Consider the following 27,418-nt stretch of genomic DNA (forward strand, 5'->3'; position numbering starts at 1 on the left):
GATTACTTATGTACGACTGTACTCGTTTCACCGTATTCCGCGACGTTCCATGAACTGTATTCTCGCCAATGTTGCCTATTTCGTGTGTTCTGGCCCCACGGAGTTCTGCAGTGTTGTCCGTGGTCTTTTCTTGTATATTCGGCTTTTAAGGTACCTCCACGAGGTAAAAATCCGGCGGGGGTGGGGGGAGGGGGGGGCGAGCGGGGGTGTAGGTCAGGTGTTTAGGGGGAAGCCACAAATCTTTTGAGATTGGCCGGCCGGAGTGGCCGTGCGGTTCTAGGCGCTACAGTCTGGAGCCGAGCGACCGCTACGGTCGCAGGTTCGAATCCTGCCTCGGGCATGGATGTGTGTGATGTCCTTAGGTTAGTTAGGTTTAATTAGTTCTAAGTTCTAGGCGACTGATGACCTCAGAAGTTAAGTCGCATAGTGCTCAGAGCCATTTGAACCTTTTTTTTTTTTTCGGTCATGAAAGAAACTGGCTACAGTTGCATGGAGGCGTTAGGCGTGTGACATGTGGAAATAACTTTTTGTGAGCTGGTCGGTCGTCATCCAGCTGCTCCTCAAATGTATTGAAGATGCCAGCTTGAAATGAAATATCTGCGGCTGTGTCGAAGAAAATGGGGCCAACAATCCTGGAAGCTGACATCGCGCACTACAGTCCAACCTTTTCCTCATGAAATGGTATTTCGTGGATGATATGGGGGTTTACGCCCGCTCAGTATCTGCTGTTTTCTGTGTTGGTGTAACGTGACAGATGGAACCATGCCTCATCTGTAAACCAGGTTATGGAGAGGATGTCTGAAAATTGAATAAGAAACCCCTGAAACCATCGACAGTAACGCATTCTTTTCTCGTGATCTATTTCTTGCAATGCTTGCATCGTGTACACACAGTATGGTCGCAGTACCGATTTCTTCGCAGCTCCCTGACATGTGCCATATGAAATGCCTGTCTCCTGGTGCAACTGACGCAAGGGTTTCTTTGGAGAGTTCTCCAAGCTCCTTCGAACACTATCAGTAACCTCTGCGCTCATTGACGGTCTATGTTTACTACTGTCACTGTTTAGTACACAAGTAGTCTCCATCTTTCTTACGATCGATAAAATTGTCGCCTTTGTTGCAACATCGCGCTCACTGAATTCTCTCCGGAATGCCCTTTGTGTTGTAAACAATTAGCCTCTCTTCCAATATGTTTTCACAATAAAAGTCCGCTCTTCAAGTGTGTAATTGCCCGCATCTCGTGGTCGTGCGGTAGCGTTCTCGCTTCCCACGCCCGGGTTCCCGGGTTCGATTCCCGGCGGGGTCAGGGATTTTCTCTGCCTCGTGATGGCTGGGTGTTGTGTGATGTCCTTAGGTTAGTTAGGTTTAAGTAGTTCTAAGTTCTAGGGGACTGATGACCATAGCTGTTAAGTCCCATAGTGCTCAGAGCCATTTGAACCATTTAAACCAAGTGTGTAATCCATTTCCTGTCAGTTAACAACTAATTAGCTCGTTGTTGTGACACGGCCTGTACTACACTCTTACAGACTTCACAAACGGCGACCGACGAGACTACGAGTGAACAAACAGTAGCCGAACAGGCTCGCCGTTATACCGGCGAAGAACTTCATGCACTGAAACAATAATAAGCTTGCAAACAACGGGCGGTACTTCTGATTCTTTCAGAGCTGCTGAGACCATGAAAATAATTTTCCCGTTTCTAAGAGCTTTCGGTGGGAAATTATGATCATTGAAGTAGCTCAGGTATATATGGATCACCCTGCATAAGAATCAGTTGTTGAGGAACGCAAGCATTTGACGACGGGGTGTCACGTCGCCTCCGCAGGGCCATTTGGACGATCCGACGGTCTATCGTGCGTTAGATCTCTGCCAATTTGAGTGTGGGGCGTCTGGAACGCATATCTACTGGGACTGCGAGGAGGCAAACACACCGCATAGGCTTGAGCAGTTATCCACCATCACATCCAGCGACTTTCTACGAGTTTTTGGCCACTTATTGTAAATAGAAATTCCACACGAAATTAACGATCGGTGTTTCTGAACTGTAACAAAACAATCACTGGGCAGTGCTCTCGTTCCCGTACATTTAAATTGTTTTATACCAGCTGTACAGATTACCACTTGTCACAAGTTTTATATTTTTCCTCATAATGCTGATGAACGGATACTTGACGGCGGGTGCTCGTGTACGTCAGCTACCACTCGAAAGTGGCATTAAACCTGAAATTGGCCAATAGTGGAAAATGTACAATAACATACGAGGGCGGAAAAGTTGTCATTTCATAAATTTTGTATGACTATTATTAGGGGGCGGACACTATAAAGTGGCAATCGGCTATCAGCGTGAACGAGAACTCAGATCGGTGGTAGGGGGAGGAGAGGTGCAGGGGAACAACATCCGATCCCAGGCAGGGCTGGCAGCGAGCACCCGACATGGATCGCTGGTCCTTTCTGTTGTTGGGAGAGTCGAATTCAAACCCTATGATGGAACAGGGTCAGGGTAGTACCGAGGAGATCCTGTGTCCCTGGCGGACTTGCTAAAGCTGCGCCTCATCTCCTCCACAGCTTCAACCCCGAACTCTGTAAAATTACGTTTCTGCAATTTTTTCTGCCGAAATTTAGCAACTTTTGTCATCTTCTACCTATGTTTAATATACCTTAAACATTATTAAAAATATTGCTTAATAGACTGTGTTCATATGAAAAGTCACATACAACAAATTAAATGTGTCATTGTAGTAAATAAATTATTTGTTCCATAAAGTTTAAAAGAAACGAAATAGACAGTAAGGCAAAATCTACAGAGTGTTCCAGGGTGAATGGTCATTATTCAGTAATATGACAAGAACGATCATTTGAAGCAAAAAGCTTGATTTGATATGGGATGTGCCCCATTGGGAATGGTTTCCGAGATAGAACGCATTTAATTTACATTGTTATTTGTTTTATGTATTGTTCAATACAATGTCTGATATACATACATGTGCAACACTTCGCAAATATTAGAACATGTGTTTTACAAAATATGAATTGATAAATATGTACCTTTAATTCATTCACCTCTGAACGTGCCCTACACGTCACATTACAGCTGTTGTGCAGTTCACAATGCATGTTCGAAAATCCCACCATCAACTTCAATGCATTTGTACACTCTCGGGAATGCTGAGGGCCGCAGCGTCCATGATGAGACCAAGCAGTTCATGTCGTATATTCACCTTTCGTTTGCACTCCTCTGACTTCATGTACAAAAATTTAAAGGCGTAAGCTGTAGTGATTTTGGTGGCCAGTTAATTGTACTACCTTGACCAGTCCCAGCGATTAGGATAATACGTGTGTGTGTGTGTGTGTGTGCCACTATCCAACAACGTAAGTACGTTACATGCATTCTGTCTCTGAAACCACTCGCAACGCGGGATATGTTTTTGCTTCAAATGAATGTTCCTGTCATACCCCTGAGTATTGACGATTCCTGCTGGGACGCTATGTAGATCTCATTGTTTCTGACAGCTAGCCTACCATTGGTTTGAGAATGATATCTAATAAAGAACAGTTTTTATTAGTTCTTCATAAACTATTAGTTATGCATTAATAACTGATAAGAAATAAAAGAAAAAGAATTATAATTAAGAACGAAGAGTATATTCTTTTCCAGGAATAGAGTTTCTATCACAAAGCTACTTTTCATTTTCTTGCTTTGACCAAAGCGAACTCAATGACTATGTGATTGATCTCAAGTGTGGTATATTTTACATCTACATCTACATTTACATTCCGCAAGCCACCCAACGGTGTGTGGCGGAGGGCACTTCACGTGCCACTGTCATTACCTCCCTTTCCTGTTCCAATCGCGTATGGTTTGCGGGAATAACTACTGCCGGAAAGTCCCCGTGCGCGCTCGAATTTCTCTAATTTTACATTCGTGATCTCCTCGGGAGGTATAAGTAGGGGGAAGCAATATATTCGATACCTCATCCAGAAACGCACCCTCTCGAAACCTGGACAGCAAGCTACACCGCAATGCAGAGCGCCTCTCTTGCAGAGTCTGCCACTTGAGTTTGCTAAACATCTCCGTAACGCTATCACGCTTACCAAATAACCCTGTGACGAAACGCGTCGCTCTTCTTTGGATCTTCTCTATCTCCTCCGTCAACCCGACCTGGTACGGATCCCATACTGATGACCAATACTCAAGTATAGGTCGAACGAGTGTTTTGTAAGCCACCTCCTTTGTTGATGGACTACATTTTCTGAGGACTCTCCCAATGAATCTTAACCTGGCACCCGCCTCACCAACAACTGATTTTATATGATCATTCCACTTCAAATCGTTCCGTACGCATACTCCCACAGATTTTACAGAAGTAACTGCTACCAGTCTTTGTTCCGCTATCATATAATCATACAACAGAGGATCCTTCTTTCAATGTATTCGCAATACATTACATTTGTCTACGTTAAGGGTCAGTTGCCACACCCTGCACCAAGTGCCTATCCGCTGCAGATCTTCCTGCATTTCGCTGCAAATTTCTAATGCTGCAACTTCTCTGAATACTACAGCATCATCCGCGAAAAGCCGTATGGAACTTCCGACACTATCTAAAAGGGTCATTTATATATATTGTGAAAAGCAATGGTCCCATAACACTCCCATGTGGCACGCCAGAGGTTACTTTAACGTCTGTAGACGTCTCTCCATTGAGAACAACATGCTGTGTTCTGTTTGCTAAAAACTCTTCAATCCAGCCACACAGCTGGTCTGATATTCCGTAGGCACTTACTTTGTTTATCAGGAGACAGGGCGGAACTGTATCGAACGCCTTCCGGAAGTCAAGGAAAATGGCATCTACCTGGGAGCCTGTATCTAATATTTTCTGGGTCTCGTGAACAAATAAAGCGAGTTGGGTCTCACACGATCGCTGTTTCCGGAATCCATGTTGATTCCTACAGAGTAGATTCTGGGTTTCCAGAAATGACATGGTCTGCTTGTGTAAGGGCCAGGGGTGGACCTACGCTTACTGACTTTCTCAATTTGTGTAGTTCTTCCTCTTGAATAAATCATTCCTGTTTTTTGAAATTATAGTCATTTGTTTCTCTGTACTTTTACCTGACACCTATCTGCTTCCGTCCCATCTAGATAATTCCTTCATAGTGCGTCGAATTTTTTTTTTTTTTTAAGTGTGTTTACGCCCGGACCCGACTCATTCTATACCTCGATATTGTTTCTGTTTCAGGCGGGTGACATTGCCAGCCTTCAGGAACTAATTACCCTACTCGAAATAAAATCGGACTTTGTTCACGAAGAAAAAAAGGCGGAAGAAGATGGCGCCAGAATCGAGGAAGCCGGCTGCTCCTCCGCTACTCGGAGGCGGACGTCGGGCTCGAGTCCGGCCCCTGCGGCCGCACCTGCGGTCGCTGACTCCCCCCAGGGAAGTCCCGACAGCGACGCAGGGGTGGCGACGGCGGCCGTCTCGGCGGAGGCGGCAGCGGCGCCGCCGCCGCCTCCACTCCTCCCTGCTACCGAGAGCGGGCCGCAGCTCCCCGGCGCTGCGCAGGTAGCCATAAAGCAGGAGCTGAACTCGGACACGGACGCGGAGGAGGATGCCAACGCGGAAGACGCCGATGGCGAGGGAGATGGCGAGGACTCGGCGGCGCAGGCGGGCAGCGGCGGGCGCACCGACAGCGAGGACGAGAGTCGCGAGGGGTACGGCGTAGGCGGGGGCGGCGCGACGCCGACACCCCCGGCGGGCGGCATCCCGCAGCGGCGCCGCAGCTCGCTCAACCCCGTCAACCTGTCGCTGGCCGACGCCGAGCGCGCACATTCGCGCAGCCCAATGCGCAACTCCAGGTCCTCAGAGTCGGCTCCAGACGCGGACAGAGACCCCGGCGAGGGCGAAGGCGAGGGCGACAGCCGTGGGGCTGACGAAGCGGACAGCAGGGACGGCGTGCCAGAGGTTAGCTGCGGCGCCGACCGGAGTATCGCATTATTTTGCTAGTTCTCTTTATTCCCATCTTTTTCCACAGTTCATCTACTATCACAGTTGGTGCAACGTGTCTTTGTATACGTCCCTGCCCTATGTTACTCGAAAATCTCTAGTGTTACTGAATGTTCAAACAACGTTACGGAACACGGCCAAATAACACCATTGGCAGTCTCCAGTATTTCCACAAATAAAAAGCTCATCATTTTACAGGATTACTGTGCGTGGCAACTGAAAATCTCAGTGAGCTGAGCTACAGAAACCAGGAAACCAAAAGAGAAGATACAGAAAAACACCACACACAAACACACACACACACACACACTGAAAGAGTGCAGAAAATTGAAATAAACAATTCACATAATAAGCAAAAAACTGGTGATTTCTCAAACTGGGGAAGAATCAAGAATGGGGTGCCGCAAGGTTCGGTCTTGGGTCCTCTGCTGTTCTTAATATATATAGACTTGTCAGTCTATATTCACGAAGATGCAAAGCTGGTACTTTTTGCCGATGATACAAGTATAGCTATCACACCCGACAGGCAAGAATTAACTGGCGAAATTGTAAACGATGTTTTTAAGAAAATCATTAAGTGGTTCTCTGCAAATGGGCTCTCATTAAACTTTGACAAAACACAGTATATACAGTTCCACACAGTAAATGGAATGACCCCATTAATAAGTATAGACTTAGATCAGAAATTGGTAGCTAAGGTAGAATATTCAAAATTTCTAGGTGTGGATGAGGAGTTGAACTGGAAAAAAAAAACACACTGAGGATCTGCTGAAACGTTTGAGTTCAGCTACATATGCTATTAGGGTCATTGCAAATTTTGGCGATATACATCCGAGTAAATTAACTTACCACACCTATTTTCATTCTCTGCGTTCGTATGGCATCATATACTCATCATTGAGTTAAAGAGTGTTCATTGCACAAAAGCGTGTAATCAGAATAATTGCTGGAGCTCATCCAAGATCATCCTGTAGACATTTATTTAAAGAGCTAGAAATCTTCACTGTAGCCTCACAATATATATATTCACTTATGAAATTTGTTATTAACAATCCAAACGAATTCAAAAGTAATAGCAGTGTACATGGCTACAACACTAGGAGAAAGTATGATCTTCACTACTCAAGGTTAAATCTAACTTTGGCTCAGAAGGGGGTAAATTATGCTGCCACAAAAGTCTTTGGTCACTTACCTAACAGCATCAAAAGTCTGACATATACATATACCATTTAAAAGGAAATTAAAAGAATTTCTTAATGGCAACTCCTTCTACTCATTAGATGAATTTTTGTATATAGTAAGTGGGTAATTTCCCAACCCCACAAAAAAAAAAAAAAATAAATAAATAAATAAATAAATAAATAAAATAAAAATAAAAAAAATTCAAAATATTGAGTGTCATGTAATATTTTGTCTAATATAATATCTTGTATAGACATCTTTTATTAACCTGACACGTTCCACATCATTACAAAGTGTCGTATTCATGATCTATGGAACAAGTACTAATCTAATCTAATTTAATCTACATGTAAAGAAGTACCATACAAATAATATTAACCAACAACAGGTGAGCCAGTAGCGTCTGTCTCTCAATTGTTAAGTATCACTGAAGTAGTACTGCACAGAGGCAGTTTCTAAATGCTGCATTTGTTTCCAAATCAAGAGAACTCTCCAAAAAACACTGCTCGAAATGTGGATACCGAGTCATTTTGAAATATTTATAATGATGACATTGGTATCTATCAATTTCTTGGGATTTATTTTCTACACATTCAAAATACACTGTCCAGTCACATTAATGTGACTACCTGTGAAAAGCCTGAATAACCACCATTTGCAGCAAGGACCACTGCGAGACATGCAGGGAGACAGTCAGTGAGTTCTGGAAGGCACTGACAGGGATATCAGTGCTCCAAACCCCCGCCACATTTCATTCTTGGAATATAAACTCAGAAGTTGGAAACAGTGTGAAACAGGCTTCATCTAACCAAATGACATTCTTCGCATACTGCATAGTCCAGGTTTTATGGCCCCGGCACCAAATTTTCCTGTTACTAAGAGTTCCATTACTGATGAAGGCTTTTGTAACTTCAACTCACCCCATAGCTCAATCAGCTCCAATATAATGCACTTGCAACTACACAGAACAATGTTCTGACCATGACTGACACTTGCAATATATTGAGGACATTGTACAGATTCCATTCGTTGTCAAATATAACAGTGCAATCTGCAGGCTTGGCAAGCATATGTATTTATATCCAAGCACGCATTTCACACGGTCTTTCCAGATCTTTGTGCAATCCCTGTATTTTGGTATCAGAATGATCCACAAACATCCATGAAACTTTAACTTTCGTGTTTGAGCTAATGACTACAGATTTGCAGACCTTCACTATTGTGTATTTTAGACTTTGATTTCAAAAAGTTTTCTGATTTCATATTGTGTTGCTGTTTGTGGTACCTTCACATGCAATTTTGCCAATAGTTGTTTGATCAGGCTAAGGACTGGTGATAGTGGAGTCTTTGGGGCAGTTCAGATACATTATGTTTTGAGTCGTTACCTTGCTGGAAGATCAGAAGGCCTTTGGGATCTGATTCCTGAACATTCTTCCTCAAACAGCCCTACAATATACCCATATGGAATTGTGCATTCATTTCATTTCATATCACAACCAAGGATCAGATGTTGGAGCAGTGTATGTAATGCTGAAACACTGTGGCTTCTATTGGCATCATACATCATACGTCATAGAGGTCTCTTTCTGTCTATCTCTTTAGCTCTTCTTCAATTTCATTAATTCTGGAGGACAGGATATTTTAATGTGAGTCCAGCCAGTAACGAAACGTATAACTGTGCAATTGTAATTAATATTGTGTTGGTTTTTCTACATGATAAACGATCCACATGCTCACTGTTATACTTTACTTCAGTTATAGATGACTGACTCACCTACAAAAATGTGGGACTACCATCAACACACACAATAGTTGATTTTAGGTCACAGTGATCTGCTATAACTGTGACAAGCCCCTATAAAATAACGAAGCAATAAAAGGCAAACAGGTGGTCTACTGGCACTAAATACTGTATATTACTTGTGTATAAATTCAGTCACAGCATTCATGTGTCCATATTCTAAGGACACTGCGCATTTCCAAGTAGTTCCACGTAGCCTTTGTAAGACCTTATTTATTTATCATGAATATAGGCCCCAAACTTTGAAACTAAAATATAAGTGTACCTTAAGTTTTACTGTAGCTATTGCTCTACAATAGTACATTAACTACTTATGTGACCTTTTATGTTTTTCCATAATCACCCTCATAAGGAGTTGTACTAAGGCCTCAGTCCTTTCTTAAATGTTACAGTTGTTTATATCCTGAGATATTCATGAAGAAATGCATTAACAATAATTATTTTTATTATTTTATTAATTCACCAGATGTTTTTCATCAATTCACTGTTTTTAGCATGGAACTCACTGACTTTGGCACCTGTCGTTCAGTACTAATGTCGGGGAGTCCCAAATTTTACTAAAGCTGTTCTGAAGATGTTTGAGCATGTTCTGGTTCTATATCCATTTCCTCTGGATCTTTTTGGATGTTCATGGACCACAGTAGTATTACTTTACATCATGTTAATACTTGTTCCATAGATCATGAATAAAACATTTTGTAATGATGTAACGTGGAACATGTCAGTTTAAATATAAACTTTCTTCACTTCTTAGTATCTAAAAGTTGGTCTATTGAGTAGAAGGAGCTGTGATTCAGAAATTCTTTTACTTTGTTTTCAAATGTCGGTTAGCTATCTGCCAGACTTTTAATGCTAGTTGGGAAATGACCAAAGATGTTTGTGGCAGCATAATTCACCCTGTTCTGTGCCAAAGTCAGATTTAACCCAGAATAGTGAAGATCATGATTTCTTCTACTATTGTAGCTATGCATTTTGCTATTATTTTTGAACTGGGATGTGCTATTAATAACAAATTTCATAAGTGAATATATATATTGCAAAGATACTGTGAATATCACTAGTTCCTTAAATAAATGTCTGCAAGGTGATCTTGGGTGGGCCGCAGCTATTATTCTGATTATACATGTTATACCTTTTTTGTTAATAATGAATTACCCCAAAATATGATGCCATGTGAAAGCAGTGAATGAAAATAGGTATAGTAGGCTAATTTACTGATAAGTATATCACCAAAATTTGCAGTAACTCTAATAGCATATGTAGCTGAACCTAACCATTTCAGCAGATTATCAATGTTCCTTCCAACATCAATGCTCACACGCAGAAATTTGGAACATTCCACCTTAGCAACAGGCTTCTGTTCACATTCTATATTTATCAATGTTGTTATGACATTTACTGCACAGAATTAAATGTACTGTGTTTTCTCAAAATTTAGTGACATTCTATTTGCAGAGAAGCACTTAACAATTTTCTGAAATACATTATTTACAATTTCCTCAGCTGATTTTTGTTTCTTGGGTCTCAGTACTGCACTTGTATCATCAGCAAAAGAACCAGCTTTGCATGTTCATGATTATAGAGTGGCAAGTCATTAACCTTTTAACTGCTCTGGACGTGTTAATGCTCGCGCCTTTCTACCTGCCCCTGTGTGCTCTGTGTGCGAGTTAACACGTCTAGAGCAGTTAAAGGGTTAATATTCTTGTTACCTCCCCAGTTAGAGGAGTGTGATGATTATAGAAAGCCATCTGTACTGTTAATTTCAACCTTCTAGATTCTTCCAGTTAAATGTGAATTACTTCATTTGTGTGCTGCCCCCCGCCCCCAATACCACATTACTTAAACTTATCTAGAAGAATTTCATGATTCACACAGCCTTTGAGAGATCATAAAATATCCCAATGTGATGTTCAATTATTCAGAGCATTTAATACAAGGTATGTTTTTTAAGTAAGCTCCGCTTTGTTGTTGACACTAGTAGTTTGTGGGCATGCCACAACTAGCATGTGCGTCATGTACCGGCATGCCTCGGGAACAATTGTGCTCAGTTTCAGCGCTGTAGCTGATCTGTACAGTTCTGTTTTGTACTTTCAAAATGTTTAAGACTATCAACTCACCTGCTGTGTGTGAGGTACGCTCAATGATACTGTTTTTGTCAGCAAGAAATTCATCAACAGACTTGCAAAGTGTACGGTGATACTGTTATGAGTGAAAGCAAAGTGTGTAAGTGGGTATGAGAATTCAAAGATGGCCGTGACAATGTCCTTGATGAGGACTGCTCCGATCACCCTTCTTTGATTACAGACAATTTGGTGGCTTCAGTTGAAGTGAGGATTCATGAGAACAGGCACTTCACAATAACAGGCCTCTCAAACAAATTTTGTGACATGTTGAGATCAGTGCTTTACAATATTGTTTCTGAACAACTAAAGTTTAGGAAATTGTGCTCCCATTGGGTCCCAAGACTCCTAACAGAGGTCCACAAAAACCAAATATTTGAGTGTGCAATGAAGTTCTTGACTCATTATCACTAAGAAGGTAACAGCTTCTTGAATCAGATTGTAACTGGAGACAAGACATGGGTTTTGCATATCACGCCTGACTCAAAGCAACAGAGCATGGAATGGAGACACACACACTTGCCTGTAAAGGTGAAGGCCAAACAGACCCTGTCCCAGTGCAAAATCATGGCAACGGTGTTTTGGGATAGGCATGGTGTTTTGTTGGTCGACTTCATGCAACGAGGAACCACTATCAGGTCAGAAGCATACTGTGAAACCCTGAGAAAGCTACACAGAGTGATTCAAAACAAAAGACGCAGCATGCTGTCAAAGGGAATTGTCCTTCTCCATGACAATGCAAGACCTCACACTGCAGGTCAGACCCACGATTTATTGAACAGTTTTAGCTGGGAAGTTTTAGACACCCCACGTACAGTCCTGATTTTGAACCGAACGATTACCACCTGTTCCTCCACCTCAAACAACACCTCAGTGGCAACTGTTACAATGATGACAACGACGTGGAAATAGCAGTGAACTCTTGGTTATTGGAGCAGGCGTCAAGTTTTTATGATGAGAGTATTTTAAAATTGGTTGAGATGTATGATACATGTTTGAACAAACTTGGCAATTATGTCGAAAAATAGAGTGAAGTATGTACTTCCTGAAAATAAATTTACTTTTTTGAAATAACCTTTTGTTGTTTACTTATGTTCAAATGGACCTTACTTAAAAAACACGCCTTGTATTTGACCAGTGAAAGCATATATGGCATTTTCTGTTAAAAAGTCTTTCTGAAAACCAAACTGATATTTTGTTAGTACTTGGTTTTTACAAATATGTGATGCTACACTTGAATACATTCCTTTTTTAAGAATTTTGGACAAAGCTGTCAGATGTGGTATTGGTCAGTTGCTGTTGATTTTGAGTCAAATACACTCCTGGAAATGGAAAAAAGAACACATTGACACCGGTGTGTCAGACCCACCATACTTGCTCCGGACACTGCGAGAGGGCTGTACAAGCAATGATCACACGCACGGCACAGCGGACACACCAGGAACCGCGGTGTTGGCCGTCGAATGGCGCTAGCTGCGCAGCATTTGTGCACCGCCGCCGTCAGTGTCAGCCAGTTTGCCGTGGCATACGGAGCTCCATCGCAGTCTTTAACACTGGTAGCATGCCGCGACAGCGTGGACGTGAACCGTATGTGCAGTTGACGGACTTTGAGCGAGGGCGTATAGTGGGCATGCGGGAGGCCGGGTGGACGTATCGCCGAATTGCTCAACACATGGGGCGTGAGGTCTCCACAGCACATTGATGTTGTCGCCAGTGGTCGGCGGAAGGTGCACGTGCCCGTCGACCTGGGACCGGACCGCAGCGACGCACGGATGCACGCCAAGACCGTAGGATCCTACGCAGTGCCGTAGGGGACCGCACCGCCACTTCCCAGCAAATTAGGGACACTGTTGCTCCTGGGGTATCGGCGAGGACCATTCACAACCGTCTCCATGAAGCTGGGCTACGGTCCCGCACACCGTTAGGCCATCTTCCGCTCACGCCCCAACATCGTGCAGCCCGCCTCCAGTGGTGTCGCGACAGGCGTGAATGGAGGGACGAATGGAGATGTGTCGTCTTCAGCGATGAGAGTCGCTTCTGCCTTGGTGCCAATGATGGTCGTATGCGTGTTTGGCGCCGTGCAGGTGAGCGCCACAATCAGGACTGCATACGACCGAGGCACACAGGGCCAACACCCGGCATCATGGTGTGGGGAGCGATCTCCTACACTGGCCGTACACCACTGGTGATCGTCGAGGGGACACTGAATAGTGCACGGTACATCCAAACCGTCATCGAACCCATCGTTCTACCATTCCTAGACCGGCAAGGGAACTTGCTGTTCCAACAGGACAATGCACGTCCGCATGTATCCCGTGCCACCAAACGTGCTCCAGAAGGTGTAAGTCAACTACCCTGGCCAGCAAGATCTCCGGATCTGTCCCCCATTGAGCATGTTTGGGACTGGATGAAGCGTCGTCTCACGCGGTCTGCACATCCAGCACGAACGCTGGTCCAACTGAGGCGCCAGGTGGAAATGGCATGGCAAGCCGTTCCACAGGACTACATCCAGCATCTCTACGATCGTCTCCATGGGAGAATAGCAGCCTGCATTGCTGCGAAAGGTGGATATACACTGTACTAGTGCCGACATTGTGCATGCTCTGTTGCCTCTGTCTATGTGCCTGTGGTTCTGTCAGTGTGATCATGTGATGTATCTGACCCCAGGAATGTGTCAATAAAGTTTCCCCTTCCTGGGACAATGAATTCACGGTGTTCTTATTTCAATTTCCAGGAGTGTATGCTGACAATACATTTCGGCCATTGGCAACCATTCATTCTGCTTATGTGCTCACAAAACTGAAGTTACTGTTTGTGCGTCATGTCTGTTCATTTTTCTGTTTAAGAATACTTTTGTTGTTTTAACATTTTATGTCAGTCCCATTTTCGACTATTTGAACCAATTACATTGCGAAAGATCTTTCCATCTTTTCTTCCTCATTCTCCTGAAACATCTTTACAACATTTTAAAACACTCAAATGCATATAGACACAATGCTTTTATTACAGAATTGTAATGATTAATTTGAGTTTTTATGGAAGATACCTTTTGTAACCTGTTTTGTCTGTCTTGCAGAACTATTTCCATTTCTCTGGCACTTATTTTCAAGGTTTCTTTATCTGGCCCATAGTCTGTAATCCATTCACTCAAATATTTAAGGCTATCCAACACTTTAATGTCATGAGTCTGGTGTTTAACGTTTTTGTAGTGTCCTTGATATTTGACTATATCCATGTTTTTTTAAAAATATTTTCAAGCCAGTTTCCTGTGCTACTTCTTTCAGCATATTAATTTCTTATGTTACTGTTTCAAAATCTTCTTTCATTGTGACTATGTTATCTACAAAAACTAGATTGTTTATTTTCACCACACTCTTTTTGGTCTTAACCTCTAAAGGTTCAAAAAAAGTCCAAGATTTTGGTTCCATGTAACTTTTTGTATCATTTGCCTCAAGACACAGTTGAAAAAGAGTGATGGCAGCCCATTTCCCTGTGAAATTGCTGTTGTAATTTCAAAGGATTTAGAGAGACACTTAACATTTCATTTGGAAGATTGTGTGTGTCACAGCTGTTCAAAAATCCTTATTAGATTTTCATCAACTTCTATTTCTGCCAGTATGTTAAGTAATGTAACAGCGTCAATGATGTTTTATGTCTTTTTAAAAGCTATGAACATTGATATGTATTGTCCTCCTCTGGGCAAAACAAAACTGGCCAGAAAATTACCTACAGTAAAATTGGCATGGATTGAACCTTGTTAATGTACATCACGAAAATGTTGGAAATGGCGACCATTGACATTGGTTCAGTGCTGCACTCAATTTTCAGACTGAGATACATGCATAGCAGCTTTGCCTGAGGGGTAGCAGCAATCGCATTTTCAGTGTTCTGATGTAGCTCTCCCAGTCTGTGAGGGTTACTTGAGCACACATGACCCTTCAACTTGCCTCATTAGTAAATTACACAGGGAGACAGTTCAGATGATTAAGGTGGTCAGGAAATTGCACTGCCTCTGCTGATTGTCTTCTCCTCACCCAACATCACATGCACTCATTACAGGGTTATCAAGGCAATGCATGCTGTTGCTCCACTTTGCTGAAAATTTCCATACAGTCATTTGTCTCTCGTGATGTGACTCTCATTTGTAATGAACAGTTTCTGGACATACCAGGTAGCATTAACAGTTTGGTAATGCATTGTGTTACAATGCAGACATCAGACATTATGTAGTAAACAACAATGGCCCTTCCAAGTACTGATGGGGATTTTTCTTTTCCAAATAAGTCAATATTTACAATAAGAACTCCAAAAGTGCACACATTTCTACTGCAGTAAAGGCACCAGAACATTCCAGCATCTCACATGTAGCAAACATCATTCCAAAAATGTTGGGCTACACGAAACAAATTTGATAACGGAAATTATTTCCAGAAATACATCATGCAGTAAATAAAAAAGTAAAATTGTTATTGATAGCAGAGTTTTTTGTTACGAACAAAACTGTCACATCTGTTCTATCAGTGACAAACCTTTTTCGAATCCTATTTGATATCTTCCCAGTTTACACTTGACTTGTTGTTATACTTGTTTTTAGATGAGTCATGATAGGATCTTGTAGGTTAATATGCTGTTACTACTACTATTCTTTTTCTTATTATTATTACAATTATATTATGCACAGCTTATCTTTTTCTCCCAAGTTCTATGCTGAAATTACCCTAACAGCTAAATAAAGGAGTTCCTTTCCTCTGCAGATACCGTGCAAGAGACGCCCGAGCAGTGCCCCAGCCCAGCCACAGGAGAACTCCCGAGACAGATTGAATGAAAGTGAGATACGTCAGCAGACAGTCCAGCACACGATCCTGCACCACCACCACCAACATCACCACCACCAACAGCCACAGCACCATCAGGACTACAAGAGGCAGCTGCTGGTGGCGGCGCAGCGTGTCAAACGGAAGCAGATGTTTGGGGACGTGTATAGTGACCCGGATGTGGATGTCAGGGTGGCAGCCGATGATGATGCGCCACTCATCCGCACATCGCCTGAGAACTATGTGGTGACCCCTCACCGCAAGCGCCGGCCAGGTTTTCACAACTCGCCAGCGCAGAACCCGCCCTTCGTGCCGCTGTGCCCGTCCTACCTGGATGATGTGCCACACCACAGGCACCTGCACAGCAGCCCCAGCCCACGCCTGCTGCCGGCACACCCACCCCCACCGCCACCCTATCTACCTGCTCCACCCCCGACGGCTGTCGCTGCTCCCGATCGCTCATCTCCGGGGCCTGATGACAAGTATCACCACCACCAGCAGCAACATCACCACCACCACCACCAGCAGCAGCGGCACCATCACCACCATCACCACACCCACCAGCAGGCAGCACCACCACCACAGCCGCCTCCACCCCCTGGTGGAGGGCAGCAGCCACTGGATCTGGTGCCACGTGGGGAGGTCCCGCACTGGAGTTCGTGGTCTCTGGTAGCCGCAGGTGCGGGCACCGCGGCAACAGCAGCAGTAGACGATGGGAGTGGCACACCTGGAGGTGGCACCGCAGGTTTTGTGTCTGCGCTGGCGGCAGCAGCAGCTCGCTCTGCCGGAGGTGGCTGTGGTACTGGTGCTGGCACTGGGGCTACAGCAGACAGTGAGTCAGGCACCACGGCATCTGCTGCAGCAGCCGATGTCAAGCCTGTGGTTGCTTCCAACAACAAAGTGGTCGCTGTGCGTGAGTACCGCTGCCAGTACTGTGGCAAGCAGTTTGGTATGAGCTGGAACCTAAAGACGCATTTGCGAGTGCACACGGGAGAGAAGCCGTTCGCTTGTCGTCTGTGTGTTGCTATGTTCAAGCAGAAGGCTCACCTCCTCAAGCATTTGTGTTCTGTGCATAGGAATGTCATCAACGAAGGTGGTGAAGGCCGCTTCAGTTGCTGTTTCTGCCAGATGTCATTTGAAACACTACAAGAGCTCATACGACACTTGTCAGGACCGCACAATAACTTGCTTCTGAGCAAAAACCTCCACGGATAGGATGTGTCGCATCCTGTGCTACACTAGTCACCGTTTGCGGTGGGCTACTGCTTCTTATGTTCAGAGTGATATGATACAGGGTAAATTAATAAGCAGTGCGGAACAAATTCAGACTGTTTTCATACTTACCTGTAAATGTACCACATTGCCCTGAAGATTACTGCTTTCACAGTTGAAGCTGCAGTTTTGTAAACATGTTTTTGTCACTTAGATTACTTTCTGGTGAGTTTATGAGAGGGAACCTGAGAATTAAGGGAAAACAAACAGAAAAACATTAGTAAACAGGGACAATGGTTCTCATAATCATTTATTTAAAAATATTGATGCCTGTCTTGAAGACAACTGCTAATTGTGTGTGATTTATTTTTCTTCTTAAAAATGATAAATGAGCACCAACTTGCTAACCATAATTATGCAGTAGAAATTCAAAGCCTCCAGTTTCCCAAAATCAAATTCATTTAGGAGAGTGGCAAGAGGACTTTGGAGCCCCTTAATTTCTAAAATTGCTTGTCTCTTGAAATACTCACTGTATCAGATTTACAAATATTGATTTGTAATATTTATTTGCATTTTTCTTCTATGAGACCAAAACTATTTTAGCTTTGGGCTGAACAAAATGAAGCATTAGGGTACAGGATCCCAATGCAGTCTATTCAGGCACACATTCACACGAGATAGCAGGACTGTATTCATAAAAGCCTATGATTTTCTCAGTGTTCCATTAGTGATATGCCAAAGATGGCATGACTCCAAACAAATGCATTTGATAAATTAGCCTAGCTTTTGCACTGATTGTGCATCATAAATTACATGGCTCTCACACGAAAAGTATTGGTTGGAAATGTAAAGCAACAAGCTTTGTTTATTTGTTCATGTCGCCAATTGCTAAAGCCAGAAAATTGTAAGTTGTTGAGAACCTACACAACCACATATAAAACAAGATAGTTCCTTATATTGTATAGTCAACTTTATAATGCATGAAGAATCAACAATAAAGTCACATTTTGCCTCTCTGTTTGTCACTATGGACTACAATAACACATAGGCTATAAGCAAAAGTTGCATAGCGTATGAAATTCAAGGATTTGAATAACAGCTGTTTCTCTCAAGACTGGGGCCTCAGATCTTACAATGAGATGCATGTTACATGAAACTCAAAATCTGATCAGCAGCTACTGCTTGAAATGATAACATATTCTTTATGGTTTTGTACCTGTTCAGTAAATGAGAAGTGCCTTATGATTCTTCAGTTTCTCCCAGCATACTTCATGATGAAAGAGTTCACCCTGAACTCTTTCATCGAGAAGTGCCTTAATTCTAAATGTAATGTTCCATACTATTAGATGTATGTATATGTGCAGTGTATTACTATGATGGCTGTGTTGAATACCTCAGTAGTTTCCGAAACCAATATTTTATTCTGTATCATATAGGACTGAATTCAGAAAACACAGGATGCGATTATTAATATAAATTGGTGCCCTGGTGCCCCTAAAGAACAATTGAAGATGTTGTGTGAATTGTGCATAGTGTCACACTCAAAGGAAATATTTTGTAGTGTTCAGTACCCCATACTGATAATTTATACCTCATTTTCAGTCTACAAGAACTTATATTTCACCCAATGAATAATTTATATCATGTGAATAGACAGTACAACATGATTTGAACTCAGCGAAAGAGTGAATTATCTTGTTAAATTGTTAAGAAAATGTTGTTATGTTAGATGTTTTAACGTTTTCTTGTGGGATTATTTTAGAAAAATTGCTTTCTTAGGAGAATAGTGACATAAGGTAAAGACTGCATGCAGCTTAGCCTCTAGAGGTAACTGATTTAGCTTTGTAGCACCAATGGACTAATAATATTTAAAGTGTGCTGATCAAGGATACATCGCAAATGATGGCTCCCACACTTTTACATGGCCAGATTTTAAAGTTTCATCTAAAAAATTAATTTTAAACTGAGTTTCCATTTCTTTTTCTTTCTTTAGTTTTGTCCTTTTGCCAGTACTGTGAATAATAGCATATACATTTTAGCTGTGTATGTAATAGTAACATGAGAGCACTCTTGTGTACATCATTTTCTCTTGACAACCTATTGTGTTCAGCTGAATCTGCACTTAAACTATCACTGCCATTTCTACCAGAAGATAAACTTGAAAGGTTTTCTCACTCTTAAATAGTCTTAGCAAACAATAATTTATGAAATTTTAGATGAAAAAAATGATTTCATACTTCAGAATAGTGTACTGTTTCTCTTACTGTTCTAATTTTTCTAGGTGAAGGTTAGTGAATAAGGTACAAGTGATGAACTATTTATAATGTATTCTTGAAATAATGAGTGCAAAATAAGTGGCCTTTACCATAAAAAAATATTTTTAAGAACATTTTTAGACTCGCTGTTAAAATAATTACCTAAATCAGAAACGGTAAAGTGCCTTCAAGTAGTGAATGAAAAAAAAACTGTCATAAATTATTACAGATGAAATTTATGATTTAAAATTTTTTGTTGAAAGAAGCTGATAATGTGAATGAGTATTATTGATCGACAAAGTTTTTTTTTTTTTTGTTTTTTAAAGCAAGTGAATTTTTCTTCTGATACAAAACAAAGAAATAAATGCTGCCATGAAGCAACAAACTTTAAAAAATCAGGTTTTTAAATTTAAATTTTTATTTTTAGTGGATCAAAAAATTCGTCATCTCTCTATTTTATTTGCTACTGTTGAGTGATAATTCACCATCACATTACATGGAAGGCAGCTTAATGTAATGTCAAACTGGCTTCAGTTTCAAGTTCACCCACAGCCTCTCTACAATATAAATTTTTCAAAACACCTGACTTTTTATGCATAGGTATTCTTTTGGTTCAACATCAATAATTATATTACAAGCTTTCTGCTTCTTTGTGTTTTTGTGGCAGCATTCTGTTTCTATCTCTGTTTTTTTAGTTTTTCCTGAATGTTAATGCTGTAAATAAAACTTACATGATGTCACTTAGGAGTAATGTAGTAGCGAGTCATTGTCAACAGGTAGTTTGCAACTTCATTTCAGCCTTGCCATGAAAGCTGTTTTGCTTTTCAAAGAAATTAATTTCCTTCTTTGAGCCTGAAAACTGAGGAAACATTCTGTTTAACTTAAAGTGAGACCAGTTTCTAGAGAAATAGTTTTCGTAATTAAGAACTTGTTGATTTTCCTTTCACTTTGTTCTTATTTTAGGTAGTGTGGAATCAAAGAACAGAAAACTCCCACCGATTGGATTCCATTACTACTGCATATGCATCACAGTGCAGCAAGGCTAATCTGATCTCTCCTGTTATTTGCAGTTGATGTACTGAGGAAATAATGAATTGGCAATGTTCCAAAATTATTATTACTGTTATTTATTAAATCTGGATAGCTGTAGGGGGTCAGGCTCTCTCATAATTAAAGATTTAAGTTGATTCAGCAACATTTTTACCTGTTGACATCAATATTGACAAACATGTTTGGACCAACCCTGATCATGTGGCTGGTGCAAAACATATCATGTTACAAATGTATATTTCATTTGCACCAAAGATTTTAGTTTTAATAAAATTATTGTAAAATGTACATATTTTTACAGTGGACTATCTGCACAAATTGAAATTAATAATGTAACATTCTGAACTTAATGCAGAGAATAAGGTGACATTTTACCGAAGCTGTTTCTTATGCAGCAGTGAATTAGAACAGATACCCTGAAAATTTTTAGGTGGTACACTGACAGATTCTCTAATACTGAAACAACCAGATGCTTACAGTAATTCACAGGATACACTTCCTCTCTCAGAAGAAATAAACAATATCTTTTTTCCTTCATTGCTCACTATTTCAACAGCATGAATTGCAAAATCTTTAAGGATCAACTCATCTTACAAACTGAGAATTTATGGTGTTTTCTTTTCTTTTACATTCTTTAATGTAACTTATATTAGGTGCTGAGTAGTATGCAACATGTTTTGAAAGTTAAGGAGCCATACAGTTTTTGTACCTGCAGAGGTAATGTAAGAACTACTTTCAGTGGTTTCATTATGCTGTACTTTGATGACTCCATAATGAATGTTATGAAGAATTCTTGAAACTTGTGACATTAAATTGAGTTATTCAGGATTCTATCTCTTAAAAAAACTCTGTTGCATTATGACAGACCACATAGTTTACCTAGTGGGTAAACGTGTTCTAAGGTGACAGAATCATAAATCTGTTCTTTTCAACTATTGCAGATTAGAGTCCATTTGTTACATTAAGAGGAAGTATTTTAAGCAGAACGTAAGTCCGGGTCTTTTATGTAGTTTCTCCTACTGGTGTACAAATGCAATAAAATTCTACAAAGCTGTTGCTGGTTGCCTTTATTTTCCAAGTAAGTCACAGAACAGGAAGCAGAAATGTTCTGAAATAGGGAGGAGCTGTACTAATGGTGCCAATTATTGGTTGATGAAGATGGAAAGTAATATTGCCTCTGTTCGTTTGTTCAGTCATTCATTTATATGCCTTGTTCTGCAAATCCCATCTTGAAGGAAAGCCTTCAGGGACATGGAATGAGTGAAATCTTACATTAATAAGCAGAAGCAACCTCAGAATCACAGAATGCTAGTTCTGTAGGTATCATTTATGTGAATTTGTGACCCTGAGAGAGAGAGAGAGAGAGAGAGAGAGAGAGAGAGACAGAGAGAGAGATCTTATCATTAATACAAATTTCAAGGCAATTTTCTTTGTGAAATTTTTGGAGTCTTACATGATCTCAGTGGTAGTTTGAGAAAATATTGGGGACTCATTATGAAACAATTTAGTGATTCCCAATAATTATATAATTTTTTCATTACTACTTCTGTGGTATTATTACCTGGTCTCTTCATGTCCCACTCTATTTCTGAGAGTATGTTGCTTTATTAGTGCAGTTGCCCATGTGCCTAATAAACAAAATCAAATTTTCCATCATTCAGCAACCTTTTATTTTGGAACATTAACAGCTTACCATACTGTCTGTCATGAATCATGTATGGAAGATATGGTCAATAGTTATCACAATGCAAAAGATGCAGGTATTTCAAATTGCTGTTTATTGTTTGCTTCAAAGTGTACGGAAGTTTAAATAAATGGAGGAAGTGGATATATTTCTTGTTGCACACCGCTCACTGTATTTTTTTGCTTTATTCTGGTACCCACCTGCCTTCATAATATAGTGGTGGAATTTTTTAAAATTTTCTCGTTCTTGACCACTTAGCATTATGCAGAACATCCAGTGAACGTCTGGAAAATAATAAACTTGGAAAAAAATAATTCAGCCATCAAGGAGGATGCTTTTTTCTGCTTTAAGAGAAACAATGAGTAGGCCTGCTTGGAACTAAAAGAATGAATGCAATGAAAATTTTGTTGTTTGATATTTTGCTTTGTCATTGGCTTACTTTATATATAACACCATCAGGGGTTAAGTGTTGTGAGGTGAGCTGGCACTTAAATACGCTTCTGAATGTTCATGAAATAAGCTAGTGATGATGATCTGATTGCATTAGTACTGTATACATATTTGAAATGATAGTTGTAATGTCAGAAATTATCTTTTAATGAACTGTTTCCATCATCCTGAAATAATGACAGAAACAAAGAAGGCAAAATTTATTTTTATTACAACCATTAAAGCAGTCTTTTATAAGCCATTTTTATAATATGTTACAAATGAGAAATGTTCCATATCAGCAATCAGTTTCATGACTGAGATAAAAAATTAAATGGATCTATTTTTTGTAAGTATAAAAAAAAAACAGTAAAATTTGAACTTTATTCTGAATAAGACAACTTAAGCAGTAAAGTTTTTTGTGTCTCACAGTACAACTTAAAGCAGTGATTAATATTTATTTAATGTATATCTAATGCTTAGTGTTATACTTTTGGTTGTAAATAAATTCCATGAACATGTTCTCTTTGTAAATATTGTATGTACAGGATGATGAATGTAAAATAAAACAGAAGCTGTTGCACTTTGAGCTGCTTTTAATTACAGTAACTTTTGTTTCCTTTGTGAGACCTCATGACATCTAATTATCATGGTTCAAGTTATTAAATAGCTCCTTATGGCTGCAGTGAAATTTTTATTGCCTACAGTTGCTATCTTAGTCCATGATCAAACCAACACATTTAAAACATTATTTTACTACATTTAAATGCTACTCTCTTTATTCTCTCCTCTGTGGTCTGTAACTGAAGATATCATCACTTTTATCAAAGCACAGTTACATTTTGATTTACTGTCATACACCTTGGACCCTAAACCATTGCTTTCTAGCTAAGTGATTTGTTCTAAATGTCATTATAGGCATCATAGTATCAAATATGAGGCTGCCCAACACTGCAAGCAGTGTACACCAACACTGCTGATGGGTCTATCACCCCATTTTTGAGATGAAAACTGACCACATTCTACTCTAGCCATTGAAGGAAGGTTACACATGTTGAGTAATATGATTGTTATTTAGTTTGACATCCCATATTTGGGGTCTCTGGCCAGGACTTTTGGAACAATGTTTGATACTAGAAGCAACATAGAAAGAGAAGCATGTACAAGGTTTCATACATCAGTTTGATGCATCCTTTTTGCAGCTTCACTGCAACCACTTAGTTCTTTCATATATCTGGAAATAATGCTCACATCTGGAAGGAAAACAAAATGACTCACCCCAAAGACAATATTTAACATAGATGTTTGTGTATAGAGAATTAATCTATATTATGAAGCATTTAAAAGAGGTTATAAATGAAAAATTTATATAAAAATGTTTATATATGTGAAGCAGAATGGAGAACGAATGGAATTTATAACTGAATTTGTTTCAAATATACATTATAAAGGTGTGAGTTTTTTAACTTGTGATCCCTGCAATGGATGAGAACTATAATAACTTTCAAAAGTACTTCACTGACTTACTTCAAAGTTCTTGACCAATTTATTTCAAATTTCTACATTCAGATGAAACTACAAAGAAAATGGATGAAAAATTAAATGCCTAACAAAGAAAATGTATCTTGGTAAAGTGACTGTGCTTCTTACTGTGAGAATAAAATACAGTGGCAATATATTTCTTAGAGATAGTACCATCAGACATCACTAGAGTGTGGGATGAGCAAAACATCAAGAATTTGTTAGAAAAATGGTAACTCTTATTTATTCATCAGTTACCATTGTTACATATGACATATATCCTAGAAGACATTAGTCCATGTTTCACAGTTACTTTTATTACTAAAATCCACAGTGACATACAGGGCAGATACTAAACACCTCAGGCAATGCTGGGCACTGAGGCTAAAACAAAATAAGCTGTCACAACCCAGAGATTAGTTTGAACACAAGACTCTGGTTTTCCTAGTAAGCAGGTTTGAACACCAAGGTGCTTTACTGACAATGTGGCTATTGCAGGTGCCTTGCCAAACTTGACCTGTAAAATGGAAGAACAGTTATAGGGGTATCTACAGACAAAATACATATCGTGAATAAAAAGATGGCATACTGATTTGGTTTATTTCAGGTAAGAAGTATCTAATCATGTGTGCAACACAAGTATCACATGTTATTGTTAATTCCATGTTCTGGTCATTGTGCTTTTATGTGAGTGAGTTGTTACAGTGGATGATACTACTGCCACATACGAAATGACATACTCTTTTACAAATAAGGCAACAGTACACCTGCATGATAGTGTAAGAAGCTAATCGTGACATTAACACTTGGGTATTGTATTTATATGCCAGAATATCTCAATTTTACCCAAGATACTTGAACACATATCCCAAAGAACTAAGAAATATCCAGCCAATATTTTTTTGTGTGTTGATTACTTTGATATATAAAAGATACACATTATTAACATAAAGGTGTACAAAATACATCCTTTTCTTGTACATTAATATGATTGTTGGTGGCAATTTTTTTATTCTAATAGTTTGAAGTTACGTCCTCTTATAAGTAAATCCTACAATAATCCACAAAATGTTCCAAAAGTTGGAAAATAAAGTTAGAAAATATTTACAATGGAAATTTTTATTCATACACCAGTATTGTCACCTGGGATAAGTGTCTTTGACTGGCAGTTACAGAAATGTCTTGGGTTCAACCCCAGCCACTGATCAGATTTTGAATAAAAAATGATCACAGGTAATAGGTACATACTACTCCCCCATTCAGATCTCTGTGAGGCATTTTCAGCAAATACCCACAATACTTTAAAGATTTTACTTCAATTCTATCTACCAGCGTTTCATTGGCCTTCATTCTAGCTTCTACTCTATCATTAATTACTTTCTTAATTCTTGATATTCTGGCACTCCTTTGTAACTAATCCATTTGCACAACTATTAGTTGTCATTTGAGTAAGCATTTAAAATCCATGATTCTGATCCATAGTGTTGGACATATTCAACCATTGTCTACAGACTCTTTTCTTACAGTTGTTACAAATGATCTTGACCCATCAAACAGAATACATACAGCCTATTACTTTCCTGCTTTGCCGTATTCTGTGTCTTACTTCAGTATACTGTATCCACTTTTGTCAATATATGGCCCAAGACATGTAGATTTTTCTACCTGTTTCATACCTTCTGAATCACTGATGTGTGCTTCAAATCTAGTGTAACTATTCACTGCCAGATTTTTTGTCTGCGCAAACAAAGTCGACGCTTGGAGCAGTGGCTGATGGGAGTGACTGTAAATGGGAAATGCCTTTATGGTTGCTCCAAGAGTCAACTTTGTTTGCATGTGTAGTACTTGGTTTTTGTTACACTCATCTGTAGTTCCCATTTGTCATGTTCCTGATAGAAATGTAACATCCATGAGATCAAGATTGTATTCCATATTGTGCTAGAATGACTTGACAACCAGCAAAACGTAATGAAAACACCTGTACTTCGTTAAAAATAATTTCGATTCCTCTGCAGCGTTTTCTCCATTTTTGGGAGAGCCACTTCTATGTATAAATTGGACAAGATGGATGATTTACTGCAACCTTGTCTCAGCCCTTTTGTGTTATAAATACGTTGTGATAATTTTTGACCCTCTTTTACTATGGAGTATTGCAGAGTGTAATCCACCTCTCCCTCACATCATTTGTTGAATGCCACTGTCTTTATGGTTAACTATTTTAATAAGTTTGAGAGGAATAAGATTTACAATCAACTTTTCACTTATCTTCTTTTCTCATATTTGGTTCCATTTCTTCACGTCTAGGAGCTGATTCTTGAAGCTGAAAGTTTTGGCATTATAGGTTCTCACAGTTCCAATACATGTAATAAATGTGAAGTGAGCCTGTGCTGTAATTTACTCAAAATTTTATTCTCTCACATTTTTCTATATCTTATTCTCTCACATTTTTCTATATCACACTGTCTTTACAATTTTCACATCAACAAAGCTGAAAATTACATTGTTCTTCACAAAAATAAAAACACATCTGATCACATCAGAGGCATGCCCACTACCATCTCACTCTGCAGTAACAACAACATTCCGAAGAACTTACAAATTCTCTTGATGAATGCCATTCTATTTATTTACAAGTGAATCCAGAAATAAATTTAATTAACAGTGTCAAATTGCATAATCAATAATAGAAATTTTAAGTGTGCAAAATATTTTGTATTTCAAATGTTTCTGAAAAAAAAATTTACTGTGCATTCAGAGTTCGTATATATTAATTGTAAAATGAAAATAAAGTAATTTCTTTTTATGGATTTTAGCCTGAAATATAATTCATCATGTACAAAATCATATGAAATTCTTTTAGAAAAACAGCTGAGATATTGTTAACCTATTAAAAATTCAAAAAAATATTTTTGGTATCAACTACTTCTGTACAGGAAAAGTAATGCTAGAGGAGGGTGTCCCTTTACAACATCCCCCACACAAAGTATGGAAACAATGTGTTTACAATATTTTGTGACTTACTATCAGGTTTGCCAAACAGGGTACAAAATGATGCCAAAAGATGGAATACAGATGTATAGAAGTATCTGACATATAATATACTACAGAAAACATAAGAAAAATATCCATGATGCAAGTCATAATTTATGCACATTCAGATTTTCAGAACTGTGGAATATTCTGACACAAGACAATTGATAAAAAGTCAAAACTACTACATTACAGCACTAAACTATAGAAATAAATGCAGAGACAAGGTAACTTACTAGAATTACAAATTGCAAGTTTACATCCATAAAGTCACATCTTCAAAATCTTCAAAAGAGAAGAGAGAAAAAATTCAGATCCTAAGTGT

At 39.7% G+C, this 27,418-nt stretch overlaps 1 protein-coding gene across 1 annotated transcript in view; it reads left to right on the top strand.

Moving 5' to 3' along the window:
- Positions 1-19,364, top strand: part of LOC126216140 (transcription factor Ken 1-like) — a 31,082-nt gene extending 11,718 nt beyond the window's left edge. Inside the window, exons 3-5 of the mRNA XM_049942104.1 lie at positions 5,234-5,554; positions 5,630-5,953; positions 15,853-19,364. Of these exons, the coding sequence (XP_049798061.1) occupies positions 5,234-5,554; positions 5,630-5,953; positions 15,853-17,127 (1,920 nt within the window). The 3' untranslated portion in view covers positions 17,128-19,364. The remainder of the gene's footprint in view (positions 1-5,233; positions 5,555-5,629; positions 5,954-15,852) is intronic.
- Positions 19,365-27,418: the final 8,054 nt, after the last annotated feature.

The sequence above is a fragment of the Schistocerca nitens genome, chromosome 1 (genome assembly GCF_023898315.1).
Source record: "Schistocerca nitens isolate TAMUIC-IGC-003100 chromosome 1, iqSchNite1.1, whole genome shotgun sequence".
Lineage (NCBI taxonomy): Eukaryota > Metazoa > Arthropoda > Insecta > Orthoptera > Acrididae > Schistocerca > Schistocerca nitens.